This window comes from Emys orbicularis, chromosome 6 (genome assembly GCF_028017835.1).
Source record: "Emys orbicularis isolate rEmyOrb1 chromosome 6, rEmyOrb1.hap1, whole genome shotgun sequence".
Lineage (NCBI taxonomy): Eukaryota > Metazoa > Chordata > Testudines > Emydidae > Emys > Emys orbicularis.
In genome coordinates, this window is record NC_088688.1 from 97,347,324 (window position 1) to 97,370,233 (window position 22,910).

Below are 22,910 nucleotides of genomic sequence, written 5' to 3' on the forward strand. Positions count from 1 at the left end.
CACCCGAGTACACTGCTACAACATTGGAGGCAGGGAAATTCTGGCAGGTCTCTGTAGTGGGAGGAGTTATCTGGAGTGAGTCAGCCAAGTCAGTCAATCAAAAACATCTGACTCTGCTTCCAGCAGTGTGGAGGACTGACAAACCCATCACTGCTGAATTTATGGACCCATTCCCCAAAGCAAAATTAACTGCTTTATTAGTTTGCATCAGGCTTACACTTAACAGATTTTTAAAAAAAAGCATTGTTTTGCATTTTCAATCTAAGACACTAGCTGCTGTTTGTTGCCAATAAAATCTTTACAGGTTTGCTTTGACAAGTAGGCTCTTAATAGAGAACACATAGGAATACTATGCACATTGGGGTGACACAAAGCACTTGCAAAGACATCTGTCAAGATATTAAAGACAACCACTCTAGTCAAGGAATGGACCAGTGGGTTTGGGGTGCCAAGAAGATTATAAATATTACACCTAGCTCCTGGCTTCCTATGAAAGGGCTAATTAGTTAGAAGACATTGGTCTTGAGGGGCATACAATTGCCCTCACATCATGTGGTCAAAGGTAGATAGGTCCCACAGCTCTCAAGACATCTGCAGAAGGGTGAAGCATTGACACAAGACCCAGTGCCTCCACCTTAGTCCCTAAGGGCTCGTCTACATTGGAAAGCTATACAGTTTTAACTATACTGGGATAGTTAAAGTGGTATTATTCCCTTAGTGTGGACACAGTTGTACCAATATATAGATACTGTACAGGAAAGGGAATACCACTCCTTTCCCACACAATATACTCTGTTATCTTACAAGTCAAAGGGATGGGCATTTGTCTGAGAAAGGGATGGAAGTGATATAAACTATAGCTGTCAGTTAGGGATTTTCGGAAACATTATGTGAATTTAAACTCTCGTGAAATATTTAATTAAAGTGTCCCATACTTCCTCAGATAATCCCTAAGTCATACTAACCCATGACATCACTGACATGTTTTCACAAACTGTTCTTGATGGCATATAGTTAGGGTTCTCTACCCACAAACTCCCAACCTGAATTCTCTTCAAATATCCATGTGCAAATCTCTACTTCTCAGGATCAGAAGGTAACAGATCTCATCATGCTTTCTATTTTAAATTCCAGGGCTGGAGAAATGGTACTTTTCATTGCTTTAGTGTGGCTCCTTTTGGCTTATACCGATATGGATTATCCTCATCTTGGCATGTGAAGCTCCAGAGCAAGCCCTTTCCCCATGTCATAAGAACAAGCAATGACAATAAGCAAGCACATGCAGAGTCAGTAGGCTGGATGGACGACAACTTTTACGTTTCCATTACAAGAAGTTCCCATGTATTATCCACTGGTGAAGGCTGCCTCTTTCCAACAAGTTACCATGTGTCATGCACACCAACCTGTGGCTTCTTCGCATAGCTGGGAAGGGCAACTCTCACAGCCCCATATTTGAAATCCACATTTAGGTATAGATCCCAGGGAGGGGCCCAGTGGAAATGCTCCTGCTTTCAGAGGTTTGGATAAAATGGTGCTGTACAGTATACTAGTTATGTGGTCCCAGAGATCCATTGGAAATAGATTCGTAGGCAAAGCAGTAAGAAGAAAAAGCCTTTAAGTTCACAGCTAATGCTCTCCTTCTTCCCTGTAGACATGATGTTACTGTTATTTGGTGAAATTATCTGGCCATCAAGAAAATTAGTTTGTATTCCATCTGCTATGCTTTTCTCACCCAAAGAAGCCATCTTAAATTGGTAAATGAAAGCCAAACAGGTTAGAAATATGCAGGCTTAAGGCACATAGAAAAAAAATCCCACATAGCAGAATCTAGAAACAAGTTGCAGCCCTTCCCCCATCCACAAGACAGCCTCGTATTACCCAGTAACTCAAAACCCAATGAACTATAACAAAAGGAATTATTTCCCTCTGTACATGATTTTATTATTTACATAATACAACATAGCATAGATGCTGGGTAGCATGATTATGTGCAATACATAAATATGAACTATCTGTACACATTTGCATATCTAATAACTCAGAACTGAAGGACAAAGTTAAAGCAAAAAACCTGATGCTTTTAATAGTGAAGTAAAAACTAAGACTGAACACTGCAATAAAAATCAGAAGTAGCGCCTTGTGTACATAGTTAACTATTTACAGATGATAACAGGCATTACCACAACACTAGTCTAAACTGTACTGATTTATATAAAAAACAAGTTTCATACATCACAAAAAAACTTCCATTATAACACAGAAGTGATATTACCAGACAAGCATCAGTGAAGTATACTGCCTTTTCTAGAGTTATTGTACAATGCTGTAGATAATGCAGCCCATGCAATACACCCAAGAACACTAGAGTCCTACACCCAAATACAATTAAAAATGATAAAGCAGCCCTCAGAGTGGTGTCAGGTACCACTTAAGTCTACAGCAGCCATGTTGGGTATGGTTTTCCATGCAGATTGGTGCCATCTTATATTTAAAAAACTATTAAATAAAAAAGCTCTTATTCTCTTGAACCCAACATGAAGATACATGAAAAATTAAACTGCTCAAATATCTTTGCAACTTAGATGCCAACATATTGTTGTTACTTGATAGAGCTGCTGTGGTAAATCTAAAAACAAATAGCTTTTTTTCTTTTGTAAATAAAAATCTTACAGCATTGTGCTACACAACATTTTTAGCTATGCAAGAGTAAAGCAGACAAACCTTCTGTTGCAGGCCAGTTCATCAAGTTTCTAAGAGGGCATTTCCTTTGGGAACCTGCTCTGATTGTTCTGAACTATATAATGTAGTCATTTCCAGGATCATTCACACCCTTTAAGTCTCAGAATTTCTCACTTTTCCTGCTGCATTAAACAACTTTAACTATATCTTAAATATGGCACCGACACTCCTCTATGTAAGCTCACATTCTGCTTCAAAACAATGAATTGTGGAAATTAAAGATAGGAGAAGATTTAACTATGGTAGAAGTAGACTGCCAACTTTTTTCTGGTGTATCTTTTCCCCCCAAACAGGCATGTAACACTAGCCAAAGATGGTATACCTCAATTACATTCCCACAAGGCAGATCTGCTGCAGACATGCAGATTTTACACATTTGTTTGGCACATGTGAACTAGACAATTTGTCCTCTGTGCATTTTTAGCTTTCTGTGCAGGTCTTAATTAATCCAATTTTATTCTGGGGAGGGCATATACATTTTAAAAGGGCTGTATCTATCCAATTCTGCCTGTAACAAACACCCAAACATCCTGAAATATCAATAAGACAGACAAGACTAAAGTAAAACTCTGGAGAACATCAAAAGAAAATGCCATGCATCTGCTCTTTAATGTTTTCCTAGGATATATTAAAATAAAAACAAAGTCAGTCTTTTCACAAGTAGGTTAGTTTATATTCTCTGGATTTTTTCAGCCACAACAACTGGATTTTCTTTCCTGATTTTAGCTGCAGCTTCTGCTTTGTAGTCATATGGGCAGTTGTGCTTGTCAGAGTAACGGTGAAGTCCACAAAACAAGTTTCCACATCGGCAGTCAAATCCTGTACAAACAAAAGGAAGCAGTGTCACTTTCAGCTCTACCTAAACTATGATTTTAAGGCTTAGTCACTACAGAGAAAGAACCAAATATTTACAACTGTTCTGTTAAGAGCAATATAGGAAGAACAAAGATTCCATGCATTTCAAAAAACACAGCTGTTTCACGGGGTCTCATCCCAATGATTTCTGGAATGCTTCCTACCCAAAATGAGTTTTACAAAATACTAAATATAAAAGTTCAATCCAGAGAACTAGTAAATGCAAATGCTAGTCAATAAAAGCTGTTAAGTATCAACAAAGCCTTTTCATATACCTGTAAGGCCAACCTTCTTTCTGCACATGAAGCATCTGTTCTTCTTTGGTTTGGGCAATTCAGGAGCACTCTCTTCATTCTGAGAAGTACTGGGTTGAGATACTGATGGACTTGGTTGAGTAACAACTATGGGAAAAGAAGCAAAATAAATAAATAAATAAATAAAATAAAGCAAACTGAAATGAGAGCTCCAGATTAATTTTGAATAATTCAACAAGCATTTGTTCAAGAATGTAGGTACAGCCCAAGACACTGCATTCCTTTCCCAGAAACTATGCAAAATTCATAACGTATACAATACCATGTGTAAGGTTATTTTATATGAATACTGATGTCTTTAGCTATAAACCTTCAGCTGTGTCTATTACACCAAGTACTAGTAAGTCAATAATATGGCCACTTCACCATTTACATGCGAAAATGGAGAGAAGGGTAAGCTTTATTTAACCTACCTACATAAAGAACTATGAATGGAAAGTGTCATAAGTGCACGGTGAGTGCTATGTAAGCCATAAGACCTACTTTGAATATCAATGTATACAGGAAAGTTTAAATTTAAGGTCACATGGTAAACCAAGTGTATAGTTGTGTTTTTAGTATTCCTTTGAGAGATTTCCCCCCTGTGTTTAATAGGTAAAGCATTGTGACCACCTACTCTTTAAACAACCTAAATTGTACATAAGTTTTTTTTATTTCAGAAATCAAGTAAATTGAAAAACCCTAAAAGCATTAAGCTATACAATACTTACTGCACAATTAACAATCCAGATTAATGCACTACTGTTTGTAACAATTTCCAATCTAACAATAGCCAGGTGCGACAGTAATGCTTCAATGTAGCCACTACCTACACCAATGAGAGGGATTTTCCTGTCGTGTAGGTAATCCATCTCCAAGAGGTGGTAGCTAAACTGATGGAAGAATTCTGTCAACCTAGCATGGTTTACACAGGGACTTAGGTTAATTACACTGCACAGGGGTATGGATTTTTCACATCCCTGAGTGACAGTTATGCCAACCTAATTTTCTAGTGTAGGTCAGGCCTAAGACTGCAACAGCAGCTGAATTTTTGAATCACTACACCACTGGTTCACATAGTTCCCTGCTATGAGCTCTATTCTCAGTCAGAGAAGAGTTACCTTTGCCTATGAGAATGCTCTCCACTTTCTCATACAAGCACTCCTTCAGTAATTTAGAAAAGAGCAACAGCCCACATTTATGCTGAACCTAGACATTCTTGTATTACAGTAAATTCAGCGCGGCAGTAAAGGTAGCATAGCTAAACTGACTCATTCATTCTAATGCTAGTTTTCAGTTGCTTCTCCCATGAACATTTGGGATCCCGGTTGAGTCTAGTTTCATTTAAGAAGCTTTTCTTGGACTGTAAGTCCAAAAGTGCAATGTAGTTTTACAAGGGTCAAGACTCTTTCTCTGTGACTTTAAAAAAAAAAAAAAAAAGACATGTTTAATCATTAAAAGGGGTGGTTTGCATTAAGGTTCCCCTTCACACCCAGTAATTCTGAACAAGGTATGTTTTGACTGTTTTAAAAAAAACAAAAAACAAACCACTTAGACATCTGAAAATAACATGCTAAGCATATATAGCATGTTCAGTTCCTGCCCTAAACAGTTTACAATCTAGATGAATGACAAAATTAAACAGATGGAAATAACAGATAAAAGTTTCAGTTGCTTGAAAGACTGGGACATGTAAACGCAGGTAAGCCCTATTTGCTTACCCTTTCTTGATAGACTGTTTATGGAGTGTTACACATTCTCTCCCCAACTCTGACATCTACAAGCTTCTGGGAGAGATTGCCAGGTGCCATAATCCGAAGTGCCTACAATACACAGATACTCAAAATATCTTCATCCCAAATGCTAGTAATAGCCACACTACTTGTCACAGTACCTGGGTATATTTATTTCTGGAGGAGCAGCTAGCTGAAGTTCAATCTTGGGAAAATTGAAGCGATGGTGGGTAGAGGGAAATAATGAAAAGATCAAGTTTTTTTCCCCAAACAGGGCATCTTTCCTACGGTTACAAAATGGTATGTGGTTTTGGATCCAATAATAGACCTCCAAATAGCAACAGGAGCAAGCAAAGCACCCTTCTTTCTACAGCTTGCCAGAAGATCGCATCCTGTCAGGTATAATTCTGACCCAAGCCATAGTATTCTATGCATTTGTGACCACAAGCACAAATCCACATGCGATAAGAGTTGAAGGACACAACACTAGTGCTCAGGTCTCTAATGACTACCCACTAAGTGAATGGATCAAGTCCTAGTATTTATCCTCAAAATGCTAAATGGGCTTTGACCAAGTCTGTTCAGAGGACATCTTTCTTCTTTGTGATCATGATCCCTCCAAACATCTGTGATACTTGTAGACTACCAAACTCAAACAGGACAAGATTAGTGAGAGGAGCAGCCAAAGCCTTTTCAGCAAGCCCGCCCAATGATGTTCTCTTAAAGAGTGGCAGATGACAATGAACCTAAATCTTGTCACGACTTAAGATGAACAAGTCCTTCCTCTTTGATACAATTTCCCCCATGACAGACTATTTCCCCCATGACGTTTTCCCTCCTGTTCTGAAAGAATGAATCAAAGAAATCCTAGGTGCTGCTGGATGGAGGAAGAAAAGAAAGATGTGAACAGTCTACAAATAAGTTACTTAATTTTGAAAAGTGCTCAGATACTACAGTAGGCACAATACAAGGACTTGATAAAAACAAAATTAGAGGCTAGATTCTATGGTCTGGCAAAACTGGCTTTAAGATACCCGTTGAGTGGCCATATGCAGAGTTTAAGGAATACGGACTGCAGAAAACACACTGGAGCAGATAGCAGTTTTCCTAAAGATCCAAATAAGCTGGAAGAATGCCAGTGTAAAGATTTCAAAGCCCGGAGGGGAGCGGGGGTGGGGTGGGGGGGGGAAGAGAAGGAGGGAGGGGAAGGGAAAAAAAAACCAACTTAAGGTTTCCCAGGTATTTACATGGACTTCCAGTATGCAATTTCTGTTCCTTTCCATCTAAATTGCAATAAAACCCTGAGTTTTGAGTTCCACAGAGGCATTTACTATTAGCCTGGTAATTAAATTAAAAATTGTTATAAGCAACTTTCTCCAAGCAGCTTCTGTTAGCATAGAAAGCCTTAAGTACTGTTTTGCATAGCATAGTTTTTGGTGTAAATTAGTCATCTGTTCACCCCCAAGGAGATCAGAAGCTTACAAGTTAGTTTCAAAGATGACTTCTGCAATTTGGTAACCAATTTTAACTGTTAACAAGAATTTTCAATTTGACTCACTTGCCACACGGTCATTACTACCTTATTTTACATGTACTGTTTCCTTCCTCATTGGCGCTCTCAGGTATGACCTCAAGATGCATTGTTAAAAGGCACACAACTGAGTTACAGGAGATAATTTGAAACTTGCATAGCTTATAAAAAAGTCTCCTTAAACTCTGTACACACCCCAAAAAACATCAGAGCAATAAATACACTTGTATTTATCAATCCATGTCACAGAATCATATTACTGATGCACGTCTTTTACATCCCAAATAGCCAGAGCTTAAGTATGAATACAAAACAGTTTAATGCAAGACATTAAAGCAGCTCAAACCCTACACAGAAATAAAGGGCTAGTTACTGAAATCTTCCTGCGACTCTTAACCTTCAGGTTTTTCCAGTTTTGAAAAATGATAATTTTGTTTAAGTATCACAGAAAAAAATCTCTTGTAAAACCATGGCAGCATTTACAAAACAAACACCAATTTTATAAAGCTATTTAAATGAAGTGTTTTGAAGGACACACACCAAATGGGAAAAAGGAAAAGAGACAATATTGGTGTTAGTAGCTGTAGAATAATTACACATTATTCAAACTTGTATGTGACAGTTTAACAAAAATATTGGTTCAAGGACTTGGTAGCTGTTGGTGTAGACCTGCTTTTCACAAAAAAGATTAATGCTCTAACTTTTCTTTAATTTAAATAATACCATTGTAAGGTATCTGCAACCTTCCCAAAATAAAAGTACAACTTCTAAAGTATCCGCTTGGATTATGAAAATATGGCCCAACTGTTAAGTTCACTCCAATTCAAGAACAATGGATCAATTATACCCACAGGTGCTTGATCAGTCTGTCCTTCAGACAAGTCTGTTACATGCATTAAACTAAGAGCACAGCCTTGGGACAGAGTTATAAAAGAAATATTCTCTTAAAATATGTTTAGCCAGTATGCTCAAGTAATTATTTATCCTCCATAAAAGCTGCATTTCCTTCTCTAATACGGCTGAATACACAAGCCAACAGAAATTTAAGACAAAGCTACTCTTAGATTTTCAACAGCGATTTCTACCATTTTAGCCCTCTGTTCTTTTCCCTTACAATTCTAAAACAACAATAGGGTACATTCTAAGTGTTTCAAAATTTAAACTGCAAGTTTAAGAGCCAAACTTGCTCTCTTGTCAAATTCGTCAATGGGAATTGTGTGCATGTCCAACTGTTAAATTTAGCCCCAGCTATTTTTCTCTGCACTACTATGTATACTCAAATATTCAGAACCACCACCTTCCATTTTTAATATTGTTCCTATGACAGTGTTATGATGGTGAGGGAAGAGACGGTAATATAAACTGTCAACTTCTGTTAAAAGCCACTAGTTGTATTCAAAGTTAATTTGATGGCACACCTGGCTCTGTTGTCTCTGTTTTCGGTGTTACTTTTTCCTCTCTTGAAATGCTCATTTCTGTCATTTGCTGTGTTACGGGCAAGGCAGCAACAGGCACATTTCTGTTACATTCAATGAGAAAAGCAATTCATGTTAGTTTTGAGTTTACACTAAATGCATGTGTTGTCCAAACTCTACTTAAATATTCTCAGCAGTTTAAACTATTTGTTTTGCCATTACAGAGGTAGCTTCTACCATATTTAAAGAAAATAATGAAAGAGGCTTCTTTTAATAATTACTTCACTCATTCTACAACAGTGTTTCTCAACAGCTGGTCTACGTGCACCAGCACCAGTCCCTGAGATCTCCCTGACACAGTTTAGGAAGGCAGCAAGACAGTCTCTGGTATCAAAAATGTTGAGAAATACTGCTCTAGAAGACCGAAGGAGCTATGTAGCAAACTGCTGTTCAGCTAAGAGTCAAGAAAGCGTTCTTGTAATATCCAACAGTCCAATGCCAAACATCATATACCACTTACATCAGAATTCTCAAATGCTACCACTACATCTTCAATCAAGTTCACAAAGCATTGGTCAATTATAGTTCTCCACCAGGCACAGTTTGTCAGCTATTTATTCCTCCAAAAACTAACTACAATAAGGTGATATCAGTCTGCCTAGTCCATGATTGTTTTAAGTATAAACCCTCTATTTGTTTTATAGATTTAACTCAGTTTAGCCTCAAAACAGTAATCTACAACTTACCTTAATTTGTCAGATGTGCTGCCAGCAGCACCTTCACAGTTTAAGCTAGCATCTACTCTCTGAACTGATGCAGAGTCTGAGGTAGGACTGCTTGAACCACTGGCTGTTCCTATGTAACAGAAATTTGAAAGTTAAGTAAATGCATAGAATATAAATTAATATCAGCTACTCAAGCACGCTTATGTATAATATTAGTTTAGCTGTTCTCACCCATTTACTTGATATTTTATTAGATTGCTTTGTGTCTTTAAAACTGCATGCCAATGAAATACAACTAAAGTGATCATCTAAATATATGGATCAAGTGCTCAGCAGAGACTTAGGGTGGGGCAGCAAGCATAGTGTGTTGTCCAGAATGTACAAATGAACATAACAGTTTTATTCGTTGCTAACCCCCACCCCAAATCATTGCTTGTTTTCAGCATAGCCATTGCAGATGTTCCTGCCTCTAACATTTGTCCTACAATTCCTGCCATCTTCTCAGACATGATTTCTCCTAATAAAAAAGTTTACCCATTGGACTGATTCTGCCACTATTCTGCTGTCGCTGAAGATGTTCTTTGTAGCAGACGGAGCACATTCCATTTGTTCTAGGATTCCCATAAAATCCACATCCGGTACTACACAGCATGGGCCCTGGGGTCTGGTTTGTCTCCTGAGCCATCTCTGTGCTGTAAATAAAACCAGAAAACTGCATTAAAAGTTGGCATGTCACCAAAATCGATCACAGTTTGTATGAGACAGTCATTAGTATCTTTACTTTTTCTAATGATGTCAGCATTCTTAACAAAGGCTACATTTGTGTTATGTAGAGTTGCAGTAATGGAAAGCATTGATATTTTTATACCTTTATAAAATCCTAGGAGAAAAATATTTCAATATTTCCTGTGTGTCACCTGTCACTCACTTTGGCTAATTTCTATTCCTGAAGAAGTCAGATCCACTGAATAAGCCACACCAAATCTGTGTACACTAATCAACTCTGGAAATTAATATAATCTATTTATCAACAGACTAAACAGCAAATAAACTGCCTTTACTGCTTATGACATGTGGGTCAATTTCAATACGCACTTCTAACTATAGAAGTAATTTCCAAAACAGAGTAAGTAGTCTTGTTGTGTATGAAAGAGGACACTGTATGTTAACTGGCAGCAACATGTGTGCAGAATCTTCCGTATTCGGGATCTGTGGGCATTTCTGAAACACCATGAATTTATTTTACAGTGCTTTAAACATTGCATTTGCAACAAACTTGAACAGAAATCTTGCAAGAAATGCCTTTGGCTGCTAAAAGACACCCATTTACACAGCCTACTCATTTCCATAAGCTCAGCAAAATACTCTGGCTCAAGAATTTATAGCAAGGTACCCATGTCTGGCATTGGATAATAAAAGTCCTCCCCTCTGCATAACATGAACAGCAAAAATTAACAAAATAAATACCTCACCTTCACTAGTGATTTATCGCTGCAATGCGAGTTTAGTAGAAAACTTGATATAACAATGAATCCTTGGCTCCCAAGAGCACTATTATAACAGGAGCACAGTATAATCAAGTGATCTGCTACAAATCCAGGGCAAATTAAAATATTAGACTGGGCCATTAGAAAAATTGTGTTTTAAAACAATACACCTTTGGGGGCACATTGAACTTTTTAAAGCTTGAAAAGAGCTAGATATTTTGACAAAACAGCCTCTCCATATTAGTGTCTCCCTCTCTAGTAACATCCAAAGTGAATTACAGATATTTGAAAAGACAAGTATAAGATTCACAGCAACCCAATATACATATGTTGATACATAGGTGCTTGCTATGGACCAAAACATACATTCTGTAAATTAAAGGTCTGCATCTCCTAAGGGTGATCAGCCTTTCTTTAGAGATACTATAGTAGCTGAAACTATGCTGGGGTATCATATCACTATGTGGCTCCAAGGGAGATTTAGGGCCCACTACAGCAAGTACTGTAAATACACAAACAATCCCTGACCCAGAAAATTTACAAACTAGACAAGGCATACCAAGGGGCAAAAAGGAACAATTACATGTACCTTTTACAGATCTGGAATTGAAGCAAAGAAATTGGGTGACTTGCACAAGGTCACTCAGATAATTTGTGACATCTCTTGATCTAGATCTCTAGTTTAGTACCTTGAGTACAAGACCTGCCTTTTTGACACTTGCCATAGGCTTCTCCTACCGAATTGTGGTTTTACAACCACTTCTCTTTTATTTATTTTAAGGACCCATGCAGATGGAACTGATCAGCTATGCAGCACAAACAATGGACTATACGAAGTGCTGCCAGATGACCTAAAAATACAGAAAATATTTTCTTCTAATCTATAGTAATTTTAGGCTTTACAATTTAGATATTCAGAGGATAGAAGTGCTAATTTTAAGTGAGTGGTGTCCCTTTTAATAATTCTAAACATGTCAGCATCCATGAATGAGTCTCCATTACTCCAACTTGCTCCTCTTAAAAAATGAATATGTTGTAAACATGTTTTACTACATGCTATTTAAATCTATTTTTAGGTTTTAACTGTTGTTTTGGATATAATGTAAATACAAGCACTTTCATAGCTCCTGTCAGCACATTCTTTCCTTACGAGAAATATATGCCCCTAATTAAAAAGGACAAGTTGTTATTTTCCAGTGACTGTTAAAGAAATTGTGCCATTTCATTTTTCTTGTACCAGGTCCAAGTATCACCTGACTAATGTTTCCTTTAAAAAGCACACACCAGCATGAAGACAAACATACCTTCATCATCCATTAATAAGTATTTATCAACCAGAAACTAAATTATGCTCTTTGTACCTTTGGATTAATGTAAAGGGGAAATTCAAATGACTATGGGTTTCATAAACCTAACTGTTTCAAGCTCTTTACGACAGAAGTGTTTTGCTTGTCACACAGCAGCAGCTGCCAACTAGGATGGGACTTCATAATTTAGCAGTCATCCACTTAATGTCACACATTCAGTTCTGTCTTTCCCTTAGAAAACCAGCTTATAATAGTATCACATGTGTGCCTGCTTTCCTTAGTATTTCTCAGAAGCTTAGGTCACATGGGTGAATGCATTAGCTTCCGCCTGTCACAAGGCTGCAATGTGACAGGCTGAGCAAGAGGCTCAAACACAACCTCGTCAACAGGGGCCTCTGAAATCAGCTTCTATTTATAGCTCAAAAGGTTGCCAACTCCTACACAACCCACAGAACTAAAGCAGCAAAGCATACACCCACTGTAATGGAGAAATATAAAATCCAATTAACAGGATGATTACAGCTTCCTCTCTGAAGAGAGAGGGAGACATTCTTAAATTCTACTTAGAAAATGCAGCATCATGGGCTAGTCATCTCAAACAGCCATTACCATTTTTAACATACAGCATAAAGACAAAACAGCTGAGTATGATCTGAGGCCCAAAAGATGACTGCTGTTGCACTGCCTCTGCTCACACATATACAGTACTCAGCATTTTTGGGTGGGTGGTTTCAACAGAAGCATTTGCCTGCATATCACAGTTTGTTCCTTTTTAGATACAAGGAAGAGTCTGATTAAAAGGTTAAGGTTCTTGTTCCCTCCAGTTTCCTTTTACAGAAGGAACTACGTTTTGCAACTTGCATTAGCTCAGCTAGTGATTCTATTACAGTAATCTGGATAGCTGCTAGTTACACAAGTTAAACAAGGGCAGGAAAATACTACAGTATATGTAAGCAGCTGAAGACTATATAGGAGGTATTTTGTTGAGAATTACAGCTAAACTCAAGGGCCCTTTAATAATATAATTAACAATGAATTTGGAGTGGGCTTAACAAAATACCATAAAACAGCAACAATGAACTTTAGTTCTCCAAGCAAAAGTGCTTTATTGACCAAGCCACAAGCAAACTGCAATAGCCACACCAGATAAATTCACATTTTAAAACGGACTTAGTGAGGGGAAAAGGACAACAGAAAAATCAAAGCAATATCTAAATCAATACTAAAATGGGAGTTGCGTCAATGATGGGGCAGAATGCGCTGGCTGACCTAAATCTTTATTTACCCTGACATCCTCCTCCAGACCCCAGGCTGACCCAGGGCATTTTGCGCGTTAGAAAGAGGAGCTGAGGCGCTCCCTAGATACACGGAGAATATAGACAAAGGCAAAATTAAGCCGAGCCAGACAAATAAACAGAAAGGAAGGGCGCCGCCAGCCTCCCGCGGCAGGAGACACTCGCCAGGGGCCGGGCACGCGGGGGAAGCGCTGTTCGAGCCGGAGCCGCGAGAGCGGCAACGTGCCTTGTCCCTCGCCCGGCCACCGGCAGCCCCAGGCCTGCTGGGCCCCTCTCAAAATCCCTGAGTCACGCCGCCCAGCCGCTCGCTCAGCGCCGCCGGCCTCCCAAGCCCCTTCCGGCTCTTTGTTCTTCCCAGCAGCCGCGAACCCCGGGCGGGGACTCCCCCAGGGCCGGCGTCGGGGATCGGGCTGCTAAGGGCCCCATTCGCTGCCCCCTCCCCGCCCCCCGGCCGGGACCTTTGCTCGGGGCTCTAAGGAGCTGTGGGCCCTTCTCCCCGGAACAGGCGGGGGTATCTCCCGCGCTACTCGGCCCTCCCCACCCACGAAGGGCGGCCGGCGGAGACACACAGGCCGCGAGGCGCCACTGACCTGCTCGAAGGGGCTGCTGGAGAGGGCCCCGGGCGAGTGGTCGCTTCTGCTGCGGCCAGACAAAGGCGGCGGGGGGGAGGGGTTGGCTGTCCCGGCGCGAGCGGGGCGAGTCCCGGCCCGGTGAGGCGCTCACGCCGCCGCCGCCGCTCCTCTCCTTTGTTTCTGCAGCAGCGCGGAGAGAGACGCGCCGCGCGGGGGGGAGGGGGAGAAGAGAGGCGGATCCTCCTACTCCACGCGCGCCGGCTCGCGCTGCTACTGCTGCGCCGCGAGGCTCCGGGGCCGGATGGAAGCGCCGCCGCACGCGCAGAAACCGGCGCTGGTGTCGGTCGGTCGATGCCGCCGCGCGCTGTTCCGGGGAGGAAGGAGGCTGAATGCGAAGCGGCCGCTCAGAGCCAGCGCCGACGCTGCTGCGGCCGCCGCGCGCGCTCTCTGGAATCACTCTGGCGCGGGGGCGGTGGTGTGCGGGGGGAGGAAGAGAAGGGGAGACCGGAAGGGGCGGGGCTTCTCGTGATGTCACCGAAGCCGTAGGGAGAGGAGGCTGGGGGCCGTGGGCAGTGTAGTCACCTCACAGTCATCGTCACGGTCACCTCCCTCATGGGGGAGGGGCGGGATCAGCGATGCGGGGAGGGGTGTCCACGGTGCATGGGGAAGCTACGGGGCGGGGTTTGTACAGTGCAAAGGGCAGGGCAGCGATGGGTGCGGAGTATGCAAAGTGCATGGGGCAGGGTTTGCACAGTGCATGGGACGGAGGCAACGGGGAGGGGTGTGGGGTGTGCACATTGCATGAGGCAGATGCTGCCATGGGGGGAGGGGTGGAGTGTGCTCAGTTGCATGGTCTGAGGGGCGGGGATGGGATGACTGGAGGGCGGCAGCTAGAGCTAAGCTGGATTTGGCCAGGCATGCTTGCATTGTCCAGTCCCCTTCTCTGTGTAGCGGAGGCAGATAGTGTAGTATGGATCCGAGTGCCAAGGCAGCGAGACTCCTCAACTTAGATGGCCTCACATTTTCAACTGCAAAGGATTGTTGTGGCCTTCCTTTGAACAGCTCTCACCAGAGTCAGCGCTAGCCCACGGGGGGGCGCTGAGCAGGAATATTTTTGGTGGCCAGCCCCTTACTCCTCACACTCACCCCCTAAAAATACCTATTGCATTATTTCCACAAACCACAGGAAAAAACCCAACCCAATGCATACTGATACACTTGTTAAAAAGTATACCTTAGATTAACAGTATTTTGGTGGCAATACTAAATCAGGGTCCCCTTGAGCTGTTTGGGCACTTAAGCAATTGCTTTGCCTGCTTATGTGCTGGAACATAGGTGCTGGAACTAGGGGTGTTGCACCCCCTGTCTTGAAATGGTTTCCATTATATACAGGGTTTACAGTTTGGTTCAATGACTCTCAGCACCCCCACAATAAAAATTGTTCCAGCATCGCTGTGCTGATGAAATCACTGACTGTTTCTAGACTGGGCTGAGGGCAGATGCTGCTGCTTTGGGGTCACAGGTTGCTACCAAAGCAGCTGTAGCACACCTAGCAATAGCATCAGTGGTCCAGTTTCCCTCTCCCTCCAGTCTCCAGAGTGGCAGCTCCCCCAAATTCCCAATTCCCAGGCGGGGTGTATGGGGAAGGGAAGAGGGAGCAAATCACATCAGGGTTAGCTTCTTGCAACCATTTCCCAGACCTAGCTGCACCCCATTACACCCCTCCCCCCCAAAACAGCCTTCTCCTGCTGACTACTAATGTTATTAGTCCTGTAGTTCAAGTAGTAACAATCTGTGCTGCAATGCTGAAGGTCCAGGCTTCAAATGTCAATTTTAATAAGCATTCCTAGTTCTATCTTGTAAAAATTAACTTCAGTTATACTTTTATTCATTATTATTGAAATGAAATGTGCTTACTACTTCTAATTTTTTTCCTAATAAATATTTAATGTGAAGTAATAAACTGCTAGAAAGGTTGTTAGTCTTTCTTAATAATAAATTGTATTTTTGATGATACTTACAATAATTGATCCTTAAAATACTTTGTCATAAAGGCCTAGTAGAAAAAATTAAAGTAAAATATGTCATGATAAAACGTAATCTTATTCCCATGACATTTATAAACAAACACAATATTTTTTGCTGTTTTCTCTAGAATTAGTCTAAGAAACATTATTATAAAATTAAACATGCAAGAGAGCTCAAAGGGAAATTGATATTTTCTGTATTTAGTTTAATGAAAACATTAAAACTTATACTATTCTTTCAAATATTTATGTCAATTTATAAAGCACATCTAGGTGCTCAACAAACAATTAAAAAATTATGACAGAAATGAACTGCCCAGACAGAACCATGTAAAACAGAAGAATATCACTGTGATGCTTTGGGGGTTCACCCAGACCAGTAAGGGGCTCTATCACTACCTGCCCTGTAGCCCTGGGTGCTTGTGTTGTGAAGCTTTGGCTCAGAGTCCTGATACCAGCAGCCTGCTCACAGCACAGTGGCCTAACCCTGGCTTTCACTAGCCTAGTTTCTCCTTGCAGGGTGACACCAACAACCCTTCCAATCCTGAGTCTCCCCTACAATGTCCAGTCTCTCTCTCAGTGGATACTCACAGAAGTTATGAAGTCCTCTGCCTGTTAGTTTAACTGAGGATCCACCCTTCAGTTTAATACACAGCACTGAGATGGTTTTGTAATAAAACAAGGTGAGTTTATTAACAGAGAACAGATACTTAAGTGGCAATAAGAATAGAAAACACAGTTATGGTTACAAGTAAAACAAAACAAAATGTGCTATCTGGTGGCTAAAACTTAACTTCAGCAAGTTGCAATCTTTGTCTAAGCAGGTTTCTCACCTATAGTCAGTTCCCAGAGACTTATAGATTCATAGATTCATAGATTCTAGGACTTGAAGGGACCTCGAGAGGTCATCGAGTCCAGTCCCCTGCCCGCATGGCAGGACCAAGTACTGTCTAGACCATCCCTGATAGACATTTATCTAACCTACTCTTAAATATCTCCAGAGACGGAGATTCCACAACCTCCCTAGGCAATTTATTCCAGTGTTTAACCACCCTGACAGTTAGGAACTTTTTCCTAATGTCCAACCTAGACCTCCCTTGCTGCAGTTTAAACCCATTACTTCTTGTTCTATCCTTAGAGGCTAAGGTGAACAAGTTTTCTCCCTCCTCCTTATGACACCCTTTTAAATACCTGAAAAAAGGTATTTACCCCCTTAGCTGAAGGATCCGTCTTTCTCAGATTACAAGAGCTCTGGCCTCTTTTGTCCGTCCAGTGATGGATGCCAAAATGGCTTTCTGCCTTTGCTTGCATTTCCCAAAGTCTATAGTGTCTGCTTCAAGACCCAGGAAGGTTTCCTGAGGGTGCAGGTTCCATCCCCCATCGTGATTGTTAAGCAGCCTTCTCCCCCACTGTGTTAGTTTGATGGTTTTGTTTATCTTTTGTATGGATGTACTTCTCGTTGTCCTCTGAGGTGTTACCTGGCTCAATTTACACTGGAGACACAGGAAAACAATATACCTTTGTCTAGAACAGTGGTTTTCAAACTGCGGGTCGTGACCCAGTACTGGGTTGTGGAATGTAAGGCACTGGGTCACGGCGGCTCTGGTCAGTACTGCTGACCAGGCCGTTAAAAGTCCCATCAGTGGTGCTGCCTGGCTAAGGCAGGCTAGTCCCTACCTGTTCTGACACCGCGCTGCGCCCTGGAAGCGGCCAGCAGCAGGTCTGGCTCCCAGGCGGGGGGGGGGGGGAGGGAAACGGACACAGGGCTCTGCGCACTGCTCCCACCCTGAGCACCGGCTCCACACTCCCATATGCCAGGAACCGACCAATGGGAGCTGGTGCGGTGGTGCCTGCGGGCGAGAGCCATAAGGAGCCACTTGTGTGCCTCCACCTAGGAGCCAGACCTGCTTCTCGGGTGCAGCGCAGTCCGCGGTGCCAGGACAGGCAGGAAGGCTGCCTTAGCATCCCCACTGCGCTGCTGACCAGGAGCCACCCGAGGTAAGCCCATGCCCCAACCCTGCATCCCCATCCCCTTTCCCAGCCCTGAGCCCCCCAATCCCAGAGCCCCTTCCTGCACCCCAAACCCATCTCTGGCCCCACCCCAGAGCCTGCACCCCCAGCCCAGAGCCCTGATCCCCTCCCAGAAGCAACCCCCTGCCTCAGCCCTGAGCCCCCTCCCAAACCCTGAACCCCTCATTCCTGGCCCCACCCCACAGCCCTAACCCCTGCACCCCAACCCTCTGCCCCAGCCCTGAGCCCCTCCCACACCCCAAAGCCCTCTGCCCCAGCTCCGTTGGGTCATGGGCATCAACTGTTTTCTTCAGCTGAGTCGCCAGAAAAAAAGTTTGAAAACCACTGCTCTAGAATACACTGCTTGCAAAACATCTTTTAAGAATATATTTTCATTACAAATCTCTAATTGTTATACACCGTATAACATGTATATCGTTATACATCACACACATATTAGTGACCAGTGTATTACCAGTTTGCATATGATACCTCATGACACCTTTTAGATACAGATTAAGACAACAGTGTGTTGGCGCAATGAGAGAGTGAGGCCTGATGTGAGTTATGTAATGGTGTGCCCTGTGCCACTTGGCATTGGGGGATTCCCTGGGTCAAAATCATTGAATCATAAAATCATAGAATATTATGGTTGGAAGAGACCTCAGGAGGTCATCTAGTCTAATCCCCTGCTCAAAGCAGGACCAACACCAACTAAATCATCCCAGCGAAGGCTTTGTCGAGCCGGGCCTTAAAAACCTCTAAGAATGGAGATTCCACCACCTCCCTAGGTAACCCATTCCAATGCTTCACCACCCGCCTAGTGAAATAGTGTTTCCTAATATCCAACCTAAACCTCCCCCACTGCAACTTGAGACCATTGCTTCTTGTTCTGTCATCTGCCACCACTGAGAACAGCCTCGCTCCATCCTCTATGGAATCCCCCTTCAGGTAGTTGAAGGCTGCTATCAAATCCCCCCTCACTCTTCTCTTCTGCAGGCTAACTAACCGCAGTTCCCTCAGCCTCTCCTCATAAATCATGTGCCTCAGCCCCCTAATCATTTTCGTTGCCCTCCGTTGGACTCTCTCCAATTTGTCCACATCCCTTCTGTAGTGGGGGGACCAAAACTGGACGCAATACTCCAGGTGTGGCCTCACCAGTTCAAATAGAGGGGAATAATCACTTCCCTCGATCTGCTGGCAATGTTCCTACTAATATAGCTCCTACTAATACAGTGCCGTTGGCCTTCTTGGCAACGAACGCACACTGCTGACTCATATCCAGCTTCTCATCCACTGTAATCCCCGGGTCCTTTTCTGCAGAACTGCCGCTTAACCAGTCAGTCCCCAGCCTGTAGTGGTGCATGGGATTCTTCCTTCCTAAGTGTAGGACTCTGCACTTGTCCTTGTTGAACCGCATCAGATTTCTTTTGGCCCAATCCTCCAATTTGTCTAGGTCACTCTGGACCCTATCCCTACCTTCCAGCATATCTACCCCTCCCCCCAGTTTAGTGTCATCTGCGAACTTGCTGAGGGTGCAATTAATCCCATCATCCAGATCATTAATAAAGATGTTGAACAAAAACGGCCCCAGGCCCCTGGGGCACTCCGCTTGATAGCGGCTGCCAACTAGACATTATTATCGTCCAAAAATAAATAATGATAATAATCTCATTCAATTTCCATCATCTATCAAAAGTACCATATCACAATCCTGGGACAGCAGATGGGCATTGCAGAGTAGTCAGAAGGTTAGCAAATCTGGGGTCTGGTGAATTGAGGCATAGCGCAAGGTTCAGAGTCAGTGGGCCTTCATGGAAAATATCCTGTTGACAGTCCCCTCTCATTTGAACAGAAGAAGCTGTCATTTAAAAATCTCTGCTAATCAGAGCTGTAAAGTATATATGGAGAGAGATCTGGTCTCTTGAGTAATCAGGTTCCAAACCATTTAGGTCTTTACATGTCAAAATTAACACCTTGATATATATTTGGAACATATTCAGTAGCCAGTGCAGATTACAGAGCAATGGTGCAATCATGTGCTCTGCATGAAATGCTACCTAAAAATTTTGCACTGATTTCTGGTTTTGAGTGGTCTCAAGGCAGACAGCATCTTACAATGATCTAGCAGTCTCAAGGTGGGAAACGTATGGGCAGTTGTAGCAAGGTCTGCATCTGACAGAAATGGTACTCTTCATCAGGCACAGAAAGGAAAAAGTATTCGTGGCTATGGCTGTTATCTGAACATCCCAGGAATAGCCCTTGTTTTTGTGGACCTTTGAAACAGTTGGTTGACACACTATCTCAATTAAGGGTGACATTATAACACAGCCAGTGTTTCTGGGTTGTTTCCCCACTGTACCACTATTATCTCAGCCTTGTCTGGATTCAATCTCATTCTCAGAATCTGGTGGATACCTACTGTGGATAGTCTGTTTTCTCTCTCTCTCTCCTTTTATTCCATTCTTCTATCTGTCTCCCATTTAGTTGTTGTGAGCTCTAGCCAAGGATTCCTCTCTGATATTCCATGCTGTATCTGCAGGTGTTTCAGAAGATATTGCTCCCAGCGACAACTAGTCTGGATCCTAATTTAGCTTCCACAGCTTTTGTATGGTTTTGAATGGCAGATAGTTTCTATAAAATTCTAGATGGAGAACAATGCTTTACTAATTCATAGCCTGCAGCTCAATAGGCCGGGCACCTTTCTAAATCTTGTAATACTGTTGCCTCACCAACCTGTTACTGACAGGATCTGTGCTAGACTGTTAGTATATGGTGTGGGTTGGATATAGTCTGCCTGTACCTCAGTCTGGTCAAAGTTTGTGTCAATGGCCGGGAGCAGATAAAATATGCTCTGTGCCTGAAATACACATTTTAAAAAAATATTACTATACATCACATAAACTACATCAAGGTTGCTAGCACAGTAACTAGCTACTTGGCTCCTGAAACATTCATTATGCACTACATCGTATACATTTAAAAAAACAAAACAAAAATATTCATGAAAAATTGTTGACTTTTTAAAAATGTATATTTTGTGAAAATTATATCAAAATGTTATCAAAATAATTGTCAAAATATTTAAAACTTTACAGAAATGGTTATAGAAAATTTGTTTACTAATTACTCAATTCTCAGTAAATGAAAATTTTTGATAACCATTTTGATAATGATTTTAATATAAATCTTGATAAAACTTTTGAAAAAAATGGGTCAGTTTCAAATCTTGTGAACAGTAAACAACCCTGACATTTTTAATGATTGTTTTTCATTTTTAAAACCACTTATAATTGTGACTTTTTCCAAAATGACTTTTTTGGCCTTTTCACATTGTTTTACACAATCTTGATTAAGAACATAAGAACGGCCATACTGGGTCACACCAAAGGTCCATCTAGCCCAGTATCTTGTCTTCCAACAGTGGTCAATGCCAGGTGCCCCAGAGGGAATCAACAGAACAGGTAATCATCAAGTGATCGCCCATTCCCTGCTTCTGGCAAACAGAGGATAGGGACACCATCCCGGCCCATCCTGGCTAATAGTCATTGATGGACCTATCCTCCATGAATTTATCTATCAGCGATTTTTTGGTGAGGGAAGAGATCACACTTACATTAAAAATAAATGAATCAAATTAAACAAATTTAGGCCTGCTTCTGCTCCAATTGAAGTCAACAGGAGTTTTGGTTTTGATGACAGTGGGTGCAAGATCATTTCTCAGCACATTCCCTGATGTCTTTTAATATTTTCTTTCTGTCACAAACCCTTATGTATTTCATTGAACCATTCATCTGTATTTGGATTTGAATGAATAATTATTAGAAATAACTTCAGTTGTCCTTATCTGCTTTTACTGCACTTTCAGGGTAAGTGAAACATATGTATTTTTTTTTCAGTGCTTACAATTGTAACTATTATGCAAAATGAATGAAAAAGGAACTGAGATATGAACAATAAGAGATTGTTTGGTTTTCTCCCATTTGTCTTCTTTTGCCTGCTGAACAGCTGTGACCTTTGCCCTGTTTATTCATCAGAAAGCACATATGTTAGGATCTAGGAGTTTCATTCACACAACCCATATTTGTCATGTTCAAATAAAATCCTACTCTAACCAGGGTTTAATGGAGTGAGACTAATAGTCTTTACATCAGAACTCAAGAGTCCAATATTCTACTCTGCTAGGTCTTGCTCCTGTTGAAGTCCATGGAGGTGTCACCACTGCCATTAATGGGAACAGGACTGTGCTTCTCGGGTTTATAAATGGTGTTATAAATGGAATAGATAAAAGAAAAAATTAAGTGGCCAACAACATTTATGAACCATCTGGCTGTCCTAAGTGTATATCTGCACAGATATATCACATAACCATATAATCCTTCCTCATATAACAATAAAATAATAATAAATCAACACAACAAAACAACATGCACTTATGTAGGCCTTCCATTTGAGGATTTCAATCCACTTTACCAATATGAATGAAGTTCATTTTCACAACACCGCTCTGAAGTAAGTGAGTATTATTATCCCAGTTTAACAGAGAAGAGAAAGTGAAGGAAAGAGAGGTTAACTGACTTGCTCAAGACCACAGAACAGGCTGCAGAAGTGTTGGAAATAGATCCCAGAACTCCAAGCTCCTCATCACGTCTTAATCACAAGGCCATTCTTCCTTCTGCTTATGAAAAAGCAGGGGAAACAGTATGGACAATGTGCTGAAGACATTTTTCATTATATTGATATGAGAGAGAGAGAGAGAGAGAGATTAAAAATGTCATTACATTGTACTTTAGGATCCTATTTCATCTTAAAGTCTGTTGGTGAATGCTGTCACGAAACTGGATTTTCAAGCTTATTTACCATTCAAAACTATTCACTGAATAGTTTCAATGTATAAGCCTTGGGCAGCTGATCATTCACG

General features: G+C 41.6%; 1 protein-coding gene across 2 annotated transcripts; it reads right to left on the reverse strand.

Annotated features, from left to right (window-relative positions):
• Positions 1 to 1,927: 1,927 nt before the first annotated feature.
• Positions 1,928 to 14,103, reverse strand: ZFAND5 (zinc finger AN1-type containing 5). Of its 2 annotated transcripts, XM_065406230.1 has the most exons (6): positions 13,971 to 14,103; positions 9,826 to 9,983; positions 9,313 to 9,421; positions 8,570 to 8,670; positions 3,870 to 3,995; positions 1,928 to 3,558 (listed from the first exon to the last, which is right to left on the reverse strand). In XM_065406230.1, exons 2-6 carry the CDS (start codon positions 9,974 to 9,976, stop codon positions 3,410 to 3,412), a joined length of 636 nt encoding a protein of 211 aa, XP_065262302.1. In that variant the 5' UTR covers positions 9,977 to 9,983; positions 13,971 to 14,103; the 3' UTR covers positions 1,928 to 3,409. The 2 variants fall into 2 exon arrangements, with proteins under 2 accessions (XP_065262302.1, XP_065262301.1); XM_065406229.1 differs by lacking the exon at positions 13,971 to 14,103 and having other exon boundaries at positions 9,826 to 10,009.
• Between the last annotated feature and the right edge of the window lie 8,807 nt (positions 14,104 to 22,910).